An 11,458-nucleotide genomic window follows, 5' to 3' on the forward strand; every position below is an offset into this window, starting at 1 on the left:
ACAGTACTTCTTTACTTGATTCTTGGACAGATTTGCATGGGTTCAATACTTAGACTTGGAACTCTTATTCCTTAAAGTATTATACACATCCTAGATCTACCCAGTTACAAGTAAAATACGTTTTGTCAAAGGATTAGCCAATTTTATATGACATATGTTCTAAACATGTTCCACATATATCCTAACATCAAGGCCCAAGGGGAACGAGTGTATAGGTTCTCTAGGGTCTTTTTTTTCTTTTAAAAACAAAAAACTCAAAATCACATCTTTAGTGAGTGTATATATATATATATATATATATATATAGACACACAAATACATATGATACAGTGACTCTTGAAAGTTAATTTAGTCCGGTATTGAAAATGTAGCTATTATTGGTAATTTTTCTTCTATATAAAGCGAAGTCATCCTTTATTTTATTTTTTAAAAAAAAAAAAAAAAAAAGTAGGAATCTTGAGTAATTGAGTGTATCACATGGTAAACTTGAAAATTGAGGGACTAACTACGCACACGTGATAAACTTGAGAGACCAACATTTTAGATTCGCCTATATTTTTTTGTATTCTTAGCTCTCCTCAAATGTATAGCCTTTAGTGAGTAATTGATAGGTTGGATTAAACATGGCAGTCCATTAGGGTTTTTTTGTTGGCTTTATATTCCAGCAGATAATACACGTATGAGACTGTACAAATAACTTCTTTCAAGTAGATGAAGGTGCTGCATATTCCCGTAGCTAAGCTATCCTGTTGGTGATAAATCAAACCCTAGAAAGGCTCTATGCAATGATTATTGGACAAACGTGTCTACACATGTTGGCTTCAAATTTAGAGTGCGTTTGGATTCGGCTGAAAGTTCCCTGCGTTTGCGTTTTGTCTTTTTTTTTTTTTTTTTTTTTTTTTTTCACGCGTTTTGGGTGTTGCGGCTACTGTTCATGCACTGTTCAATGAACAGTAGCCGCAAACTTTGACTTTTCAAATTTTTTTGGACCAATCACAGCACATCGTGTACTGTTCACGGACCCACAAATTTCACTTTTCAGCAACTTTTTCATTAAAAATGGGTCCCACGATACTATTCACACATTTAAAAATTATTTCGCTACAGTGTTTTTCAGTTTTCAGTTTCAGTTTTCAGTTTTCAGCTATATCCAAACGGATCCTTAGAATAGGTGGCTTAACCTTAGAAAGATTTTGCTACCTGTAACATAGAAACTTATGTTTTCCAATCATTCCCTTTGCCCTCAGATCTCCTTCACAGATGGCTAGTGAAGGACATAATAAGCTTATCGAAAATAAATAAAAGAAAAAGAACAAATATGAAATACAATTTTTATTATTTATTAATTTTTTATGTTATTATGTAGTTTTTGAAAATTTTGACTTAGCACTATTATTTCTTTGATTTTAGGTCTATTTAATGCTTTTCCATTATGATAGATATAAATTATGATATGTTTTAATTTAGAAAATGTTTTCTTGTTGGTAAAGTTTTATAGAGTCTTTAAATGGGGTTTCAAGCTTGTAAACAAAAATGAAGTATATAGTTTAGTAGAATTTCATATTTTTGTCTCTCTATTTTTTTTAGTGGATATTCCGGTAACTCTTCTTGTGAATTCAAAGGACTCTAGTTGATTAATGGCTATTTTTTATTGAGGTAAATGCAATTTGGTTCTTCCTATCTTCCACCCCTGTCAACTAGCCTTTTGTTTTTATTTGCTCAAGGAAGAAAAAATGCGATAACGTGCAATTTATTTTCCCCATAAAAATTGTGGCTAACTTGTTGCAATCAAATTTTGGAAAATTTTTATTTTGGATATATTTTTTGAAAGATAATAATTTAAATAATTTAAAAAATATAAATAAAATTGGTCTAATCTAAATTGACCATAACATGGAAAACAATTGCAATAAGGAAATGGCTAAGAAATAAGCTACACATTAGTAATAAATTAACGTTTAATGACTTTAATCAGAAAATACATATATGATATCGATGTCAATCTTAGTATTAATGTGACATTGATTGAACGCAACATAACACACACCCCCCCCCCCCCCCCCCCCCCTCCCCCACCCAAAAAAAAAAAAACCCTTGGCAATATCTTTTCATTTTTATGGGATGTTCCACCCTATGAGAATCGGGTATTTTCTAGAAAATTCAAGATGATGAAGCCACAAATCAAATTTTATCAGTTGTACTTATTGACTTCTCCCAGATGCAAACTTTGAGTCAAAGAAATCGAATTTTCTACAAGAAATGGTTAAAAAAAGAAAAAGATATATGATATCTATGACTAAGAAAATTGCACATTAATACGTAGCGTAGTTGAAAGGTGAAGATTTATTTATTATTTTTATTTTTTTAGATAAATACCAATTTCATTAAGCAAGAACAACACTAACATCCTTCCTCCACACATCCCGAGTAGATTCAGGCAGGGACTTCATATTACAACAATTACAGGGAAAGGTGTAATTGACAATTCTCTACTATGAGCCACCATTATGGCCATATACGCAAAGAAAGTTAACGGGGGAGAAAAGAAAAACCTGAACCTAACAGAAGTGGTAAAGCTAGATAACAAAGGATAATTATCCTCTCTATTACTATATCATCTGCCTTAACAGAAGTGGACAAGCAATCTATTGAAAAGAACGTTTTGAGTCTTTGTTAGGACCTGGGAATAATTGCCCTAAAGCCATTTCATCCAAAAAAATATGGTTGGTTTTTTGGCAAAGGCAATGGTGTACTATCGTCTCTTAACATAAATAACACATCTGATATAGTAGGCCGATCATCAGTGTTATTTTGTATACAGAGGAGACCGATATGGATCCATCTCAACACCTTATATTTGACACATGAATCACTTATTGAAGGATCAATTAGTTCTAGCCCTTGGCCTTCTTCCCATAAATTCCATGCCTGAGAAAATCATTTACCGTATTAGAAGCACACGTAACAATGAATATAAATAAAATCCAAAGCTTAAATTTAATTGACATACATTTCCTACTAAATTGAGTGTGTAGTCAACATGGTAGAAGCTATTATTTTTTCTACCACTCACGATTTCAAGCATCAAGACTCCAAAGCTGTAGACATCGGATTTTATAGAGAACACTCCTTCCATAGCATACTCAGGAGACATATAGCCACTACATCAAAAACACAATAAAAATTTCATTTCACAAGTGATTGAATTGAGCACATGTAATAGTAAGATTAAAATAGGACTTTAATCATCACAAGTGGAGGGGTTTATTATTAACTCACTATGTTCCAACAATTACATTAGTGTTTGCTTCCAATTCATCCGGTTTGAAAATTCGTGCCATGCCAAAATCAGAAATCTTAGGATTCATGTTTTGGTCAAGGAGTATGTTACTGGCTTTTAAATCTCTATGAATTATTCTTTGTCTTGAATATTTATGGAGATAGAGTAGTCCTTGAGCGATTCCTTCAATTATATTGAAACGGTTTTTCCAATCTAATAACTTGCTCCTCTTTGAATCTATCCAATATAAACAATTAAATAGATGTGATCAATAATCTAGTTTTTAGAAAGTAGTATAATAAAGTTAAATTTTATTTTTGAAAATTAAGCAAAGGAAGTACTAGTAAAAGTCAATGTTTTTCTAACCAAATAGAAAGCAATCTAAACTTTTGTTGGGCATGTATTCATAAACCAACATCCTCTCTTCTCCATGAATGCAACAACCAATAAGTTTAACAATGTTCACATGATGGAGTTTAGGCATGACTATCAGCTCAGTCTTGAACTCCAGTATTCCTTGTTCTGAATTTTGCCCTAATCGCTTTATAGCTATTGTTTTCCCCCCTGCCAATTTTCCCTGATGTGGTGATTAAAAAAGATTAATTCAGCTTAGATGTAAGTTACTCAAGACTACTTGATGTAGAAATTTATTTAGAGGTGACCTTATACACAGGCCCAAAGCCTCCTTCTCCAAGCTTGTTTTCTAATGAAAAATTGTTTGTTGCAGCTATGACACATGTATAGCTAATAACACTGAAACGAGCTCCATCATTCCAATCATTTAGAATTTCATTCATGTTGATAGATGAGTCCAAGCTCAATAAAGCAAGCAATCCATTTTCACCGTTTGTTTCATCACTCCCTGTTTAAATTTCCATAGAATATCATAATTTGCATATATCATATTAATAATCAAGAATTGGTAAATTTAAGTATTATATATATATACACACCTTGATTTACGACTGCTCTCCGTTTGAGTAGATAACACAATATGCAGAAAACAATCACGAGTACAGCAATGGCAGTGAAAATTGCAACGCATATCCACTTCTTTGTTCCTATACCTGGTCATATATAGCAGTGTAATAATCATCAAATAAGAAAATATTTTCTGATTTTGATCCAAGTTGCATATCGAAAATCTACAAATACAAGGGAATGAAATTTTCATTTGAAAAAAAAAAAAAAAAAAAAAAAACCAAAATTATGGAAGATGAGTACCCTTACGAAGAGATAGTGTTAAGCATAATAAGCAAAAGAGATCCATCAAAAGGTTTAGACATATATACCCTAGTTTAGATCCTTCAAACCTAAAACTTAACTAAAAAGGTGTAGACCTATATACCTTAGTTTAGTTAGTTTTACTAATGATTTAATTTTTAAAATTCTTGCCCTAGATTCATTTTTTGTTGCATCTGTAATTTGTGTAATCCTAGAGTAGAAGGCACATAAACCTTGAATAAGAACCATATTTAAGATCCTTAGCCATGGCTAAATTCTGCACCATCTATATATAAGCAACAAACATTTTTCCAGTAAAACCTCAATTAAGATAATTAAGATGCAATACACATGAATATCTAGCTAAGGCAAAACTTTTTTAATGAACAAACTTTTAGTGTGTGTATATGTAGAGAGAGAGAGAGAGAGAGAGAGATCAGAGAACCTTCTTTCTGTGGAAACTAGGAAACTTTAGGAATTGAGTGTATCACCTGATTTAAGATTATTCACATTTACGCCATGAGAAGTACACAACAAGCATGAGAAAAATAGAATGAACACAAATTTGAGAATTTTTATCATGTTGTTAGTCGGTAAGATAGACTAATGACTTTTCACATGTTAGCTAATTAGCTAGCTACTTATATGCTCATGCCAGCGTATAGCGCGGGTCTACAAGGAAACATACAGCTGCTGCCTGCTAAGGTCAAACACCTTAGGCGGTCCATTGAAAGAAGATTTTTTTTTTTTTTTTTTTGAGAAACATTAATGAAAGAAGACTGGTTATATTGAGACATAACCAAAAATTTATTAAAGAAATAATTTCATTGGTTAATGCACTATGCATAGACACAAAAGTATTAAAGGTATGAATGACTATCATAAATCCATGGTGCGATTATTTTACTAAGTGTGTGTTTGGCAAAAATTATTTTTACCATCTTATATTACTATTCAGCTTATTTTTAATACTATTCATGGGTCCCACTACACTTTTTGGTACTATTCATGAGTTTCACTGTACCGTTTTAGCTAACTTTTACCTTTATCTTCAGTACTTTTAGCAAAAAAATTTCAATTTCAATAAAATAGGTGGATCATAAACAGACCCTTAAATAAGTATGCTCTGACACTTCATTTCACATTGCCTTTTTATCTTTTTATGTCTTAAAAATTTAACGTAGTTTTTTTTTTTCCAACCATCTATTCTATTAAAACTCTATATTATAGGATTTAGGTCCCGGTTGTCACAAAATAAATCAAATTTTAGTCAAGTAATTAATTAATTATGCTCTTGATTGAATTGATTAACACATCACACAAGCACAGATCACATATGACACCAATATGATGACCAATGAAAATTGATGAAACAATCTGATTCACAATTAAAAAAAAAAAAAAAAAATTTGAGAATGATTTAACCTAAACAATCCTCAAGACAACATATCCACTAGAATAGAATCAAAGTTTGTATAATAGATTTAACCCTAAATCTAGTACTACCTCATTTAGTACTTATTGGTGTGACTACACGTAACTCTGAATTCTACGGACTCTTCTATTTTGGATAGTTGTAGATGAATTCTTATGTTCGTGACTCCAAGATCCAGTCTCAAAGATTTAATTAGTAACTGTGTTTAGCTAATTTTAGAAACTTCACTCTATCATTGGATTCATTGTTTGCATGTAATCTCTAGTTGATGCTTTAAGGGAGCTTGAAAAAATGTAGATTTGGGCAGTAACATTGCTCTCTTGTGCGTGTAAAAATGTGCTCTAAAATTTGTATTTATATGTACTTAAGTTCCATCAAATACCTAGATCAAACAGTTGAGAAAAGAAGTTGAGAATCCAAACTGCCTGAGTCATGATCGGTTGAAACATTCTATTCGATTGGTTGAGATAAGTGGTTTTCGACCTGTCAAGCTAAAGTTGAAATGCAGTCTTGCAGGGGTTCCTTTTTTGCGTTATTGATCAAATATTATCTAATGTAATTTTATTTAGATAAACTAAGTCTAAACTATTACAATTGTTCATGGTTGCCAATCTAAAAATATGGACTTTACAATATCATTTGACATTTTTTATAACTGTGTTTGCATATGAAATTATATAGTTTGCTAAATTTTTATTTATTTAAATGATGTACTAATATTCTAATAAAGGGTATTATTAAAAAAATGATACTAATAAAGGGTTTAAGTAGAGAATAAAAAATTCTTATTCAAGTAAAAATATATATTAAAATAATGATTAGAAATTGTGAGGTCTCATTTGCTCATTTGGCATAATACTAAGGGTCAATTTGAGATAATTAATTAAGGGGTAACAAGAGCACACTATAGTGACAATTAAAAGTAATTTTTTTGCTAAATAAATTAAATATTATATATTAAAATATAAAATTAGTTTTAATAAACAAAAATATAAGTGTATACAAATCAATTAATTGCAGATAGATTAATAATAAATGTTAATTTTATATGCCTTAACATATATATATATATATATAAACCCCCTTCTACACCATTTATAATCATTTTAGTTTTCTTCATAATTGATGTTCTAACAGTCCATCCATTGGAATGTTTAAATGTATAGTTTGAGATACAAATAAATGGAAAATAAAACCTAACTCCAAAAAACTTTGGGCTCCTGTTATTTCAACAGTGTGACTTCTGTTATCTTTAAATTAGTCTATATTTCACTCCACTATAAAAACATAATTGTACTATAGGGTTTATTTAATTATACAAGATATCCCGTAACTAAAAATTCATTTGATCAATCCATAAAATATTCATAGTGAAATAAAGATAAAATAATTTCCATCACATTATTATTAGTATATCTTTAATCTTTGAGTCCCTAATTTAATTTCTTGATTATTCCTATTTTCTTAGAATTTCATTTCATTAAATATATATTTTTAGTAACCCTTTACTAAAATGACCAGGCATGATACTCTAAATAATCAATTCCTATTAAATCTATGTCAAGGGAATATTTCTTATCTCTTATTGAGATTATGAATTCAATCTTAAGCAACGATGTTCCTACAATAATCTCCACTTCCATAATCAAGGGTAGACAATCATGATTAATATGTTATACTCATGTCAAATATATAAAATGTTTGATGTCATCATTTACTTCAAAATAAAGTTTATATGTCACAAAGGAATTGTTATTTAGATCTTCAATATTCATAAAATGAGTATAACTAAAATAAAAACATTAAGATATATTCGTAGAAATATACTGACATATAGGATTCTAAATGACAAAATCTAAATGAAGATAGAGACTGTCCCTATTGATCAATGTAAAGATAAATGATTCCACTTAGTTTTTAATTTTAGTTAAATATATGAAAATATAGGTATCAACCTAGACTAATTAAATAAATTATGTAAAAAAACCTATAGTTAAATAACTTTGTATATATAGCTAAAGTCAAAATTGTTAATTGAAAATTATAACACTTTTTATTATGAACTGAAGCCTAGATAGTTATATAGTGATTGTAATCAAATTTATTTATTGTTGATGATAGTATTTTTTATGTACTTTATCAATAACTAAAAAGTAAAATTATCAAAGAAATAATTGGTTAAAAAAATTGGAACTAAGTGGAATCATTTATAATAAGTAAATATATACATGAGTTAATTGATTTTTAGTTAGAAAAAATATTTATATGATAAATGACATGTGGCAAGCCTTAACACAACTAGGTGGCAAAACTTAAATGATTCTAGAGTTTTTAGAGTAAAAAGAAATATGTTTTATTTGATAATTAGTCGCTAATTTGTGCAACATATTGGATAGTTAGAAAATGTTAAATATCTTCACTTTGTTTAATGCAGCAATTAAGTAAAAAAAAAAATGAAAATCAATAATTCTAATTCAAAATAAAAGTTGAAAATAGATACAAGAAGATTGGTTTTACATATAGTAGTCATCTCAAATATAATGAACTTTTTATAAAATGAAACAAAGATATGCACATCTTGAAAAAAAAAAAAAAAAACCGCATGCATATTTTTCACCAAGCTTAAGCTTAACTGGTATAGGTGTTTCCAAAACATTTACTCCATCTGATATCAAAATACTTTAGTGTCAAACATGAGAATAAAAATATGAAAATATTTTGTTAGCATCCAATACCTTCAAGCTTTCTTTTTGCATTTAGTTCATTTGTAGTTTGTATAGAAGTTTCAACCACGGTGCAACAATGCATATATAAAAATAATAATATTATTATTATTAATCATGTAAAATTTTAGTTAAGTTCATATATTTCCTTGGAAGGGCAATACTTGTTGCATATAAGCTCTTACACATAGTTTTACACATCATTTTTTAATTGAAACCGTGATGTCAAGTCATGATTTTTAAATTTGAAATTATGACTTTAAGTAATAGTTTCAGTTTAAAAATCAGATTTGTGTAAAACTATGTGCTATAGTTTGTGTAATGATACTTTTTAAGTTCACAAGGATCTTGAGTCCTAATATGGCTTGGTCAACATTATGTCCAAATTAACAATCATACACAATATTACGTAAAAATAAGTCTAATCTATATATGCTATAAAATTGAAATCCTTGGCCATTTTTTTTTACTTTTATTTGACTTCGTAAGAGCTTGCCACATAGGATTTGAAGTTCTTACATTTTTTCACATCAGCAATATTAAAAAAAAAAAATCAAAATCCAATTTAAAAAATAAAAAATAAACGATTGTTCAACTCCTTTTCTCTCCCCCAAAAATAAAAAGGAAGCTCGACACTTCCAAACACAGGCTCTGTCATCCCCTTCTTCTTCAACTCTACCTTGATGGCACTTCGACAGTGATGAGACACTCCATATTTTAGAAATCAAGGCTTGTTGTCTTCATTTGTAACCATTTTTGCCCTTTGCAGTTTCATGGTTTTATGATTTTGCCATTAGCTCTTTTGGGGGTTTTTAGCTAATTGTTGTATCGTTCACTTTGATACACTCCCTTCACTATCTCTAACCATCAATAGGCCTCCTCTTTTTATTTATTTTTTACTGAAAAAAAATAATATTAAGAAGAGAAAGGCATAAAAAGGAAGAACAAATACAATTTTATATTCATTTCTTTTATTTTATAATTATTCCTGAAATTTAGTTAATTAAAAATAGGAACAAACACTATTGCATAACAAAGAACAAAAACTATTGCATGAAATTTAGTCAATTATTTATGTAATATGTACAACTCACACCAAATAATATATGTAAACATGCATAAAAAGAAGATACATTTACTCATGTAATATATGTACAACTCACACTAATATTTGCACTGAAGGAGAACAAAATGAGTTATTCAATGACTACAACATAGCAACAAAAGAAAAAGATACAAAAAAATTATTTAAAGTTGCAAAACAATCAATAAAGTAGCTAAAAAAGAATAAAAAATGATATTTTAACTTTGCAAAATTTATTAGATAATTGAGGATATTAGGGAATGGAATACTAATTTTTATTTAATTTTTTGTTTCATTGATTGAATTTTTTCATATGCTCTGTTGTTTAGCTGGAAAACCTTTTGTAAAAATGGTTTTCCACATTGTATTTGGTATGTTAGGTTCTAAAAGTTTAGAACAATTGAAAAACCATGAATACAAACTTATCTAAATAGAGATCTTAGAGTCTATAGGGATTATTAGACAATGCTCAAGGTGATACAAGTCAAGATTTAAGAACATATAAGCTGTAGAAAGAAGAATTTGAAATCTGCTTGGCTCGACTAATCAAGAAGAAAGCTCAATCAATCAAGATGCACTTTTGCAAAATTTATTTAAGGCCTAATAGCTCATTAAGTGATTAGGGTATCAAATCTATTTCACTAAGTATTTAAAAGAAACCCTAAAGCATGTTTTAGAAGGGTTTTTTTTTTTTTTTTTTTTTTTTTTTTTTTTTAATAGAGAAGAGTGCTTCTTGTGCCTCATATTGTAGATCTAGGGTTTTTCTACCCAAAGTTCTCTAAATTCTTCCACTAGCAATATTCTTTAAATAAACTTAAGATCTGGTATTGTAGAAGTTGCTTCTACAAGATCAACAATTGCTGATGATTTAAAACTTTGAGTAAGATCTCAAAGTCACAAACGTGGATGTTTGTGTTTAAGAAATTCAGATAGAAGAGTCTAGGGATTTGAAGCTGCATGTGCTAACGTGAGTAAATACTACAAGAGGTAGTTTTCGATTTAGGAAAAAATTTATCATAAAACTTTCATTCTATATAATGAATTTGTTGCCTTGAGAATAGTTTGAGTTAAATACACCCCAGGTTTTTTACCTTGAAACTGGACTATTTCATTAGTTTTTCTGGGTTATCGTATCGCTTATCTTCTTTATTTTTCTGCATTAAGTGATATGGTTGTTTATGTTTAACCTAATCTGAATAATAAATCTAAGTATCAACTTAATTAATTAATTAATTAGGTTAAACAATCTGAGTGTATAGGTGTCTAAATGAACTAACAAGTAGTATCAAAGGAGATTAGCTCTTGATTAGGTAGGTGCTGTTTAGGAAGGCGCTGTTTCCATGAAGAGAAGTAATTAGAGAGGCTAGAGGAGAAGAGGTGCATTGTCAATTCCAAATTCTCTTAGTTTCTACCTTAATTAGTTGATTATAGTAGGCCACGCATATCGAAGTTTATATTTTCACACGAGAAAATCAAGGAGTTGACTCTGCTTTAGCTTAAATAATAAAAATGCTAGCCGTCCACTTATATGGTCTATTTATAACAAAATCAAAATTGTTGAGTTTAACAGGGTTGATCACTGTCTTTATCCATCATAATTATTCTTAGAAGCAAAGTTATATTAGTAAAATAGAAGATCAATTGGCATTGAAATCAAAGACCCAATGGAATATGTCTAGGAAATGTAGACTTTGGTTGATTTTATAGTAGCA

At 29.4% G+C, this 11,458-nt stretch overlaps 1 protein-coding gene across 1 annotated transcript; it reads right to left on the minus strand.

Moving 5' to 3' along the window:
* Positions 1-2,706: 2,706 nt before the first annotated feature.
* LOC126721386 (G-type lectin S-receptor-like serine/threonine-protein kinase At1g11330) lies at positions 2,707-6,373 on the minus strand. Its single transcript, XM_050424427.1, has 7 exons — positions 6,322-6,373; positions 4,234-4,347; positions 3,943-4,142; positions 3,647-3,857; positions 3,280-3,517; positions 3,011-3,161; positions 2,707-2,928 (listed from the first exon to the last, which is right to left on the minus strand). The coding sequence occupies exons 1-7, from the start codon at positions 6,371-6,373 to the stop codon at positions 2,707-2,709; spliced, it is 1,188 nt and encodes a 395-aa protein (XP_050280384.1).
* Between the last annotated feature and the right edge of the window lie 5,085 nt (positions 6,374-11,458).

This window comes from Quercus robur, chromosome 4 (assembly GCF_932294415.1).
Source record: "Quercus robur chromosome 4, dhQueRobu3.1, whole genome shotgun sequence".
In the NCBI taxonomy this organism is placed as follows: Eukaryota; Viridiplantae; Streptophyta; class Magnoliopsida; order Fagales; family Fagaceae; genus Quercus; species Quercus robur.

Coding starts and splice junctions, on each gene's coding strand:
- LOC126721386 (XM_050424427.1), bottom strand. CDS start 6,373: ATGACTCAGGCAGTTTGGATTCTCAACTTCTTTTCTCAACTGTTTGAT. Junction 4,143..4,233: donor GAGAGCAGTCGTAAATCAAG/GTGTGTATATAT, acceptor AAATTTAAACAG/GGAGTGATGAAACAAACGGT. Junction 3,162..3,279: donor AATGTAATTGTTGGAACATA/GTGAGTTAATAA, acceptor TTTTTGATGTAG/TGGCTATATGTCTCCTGAGT.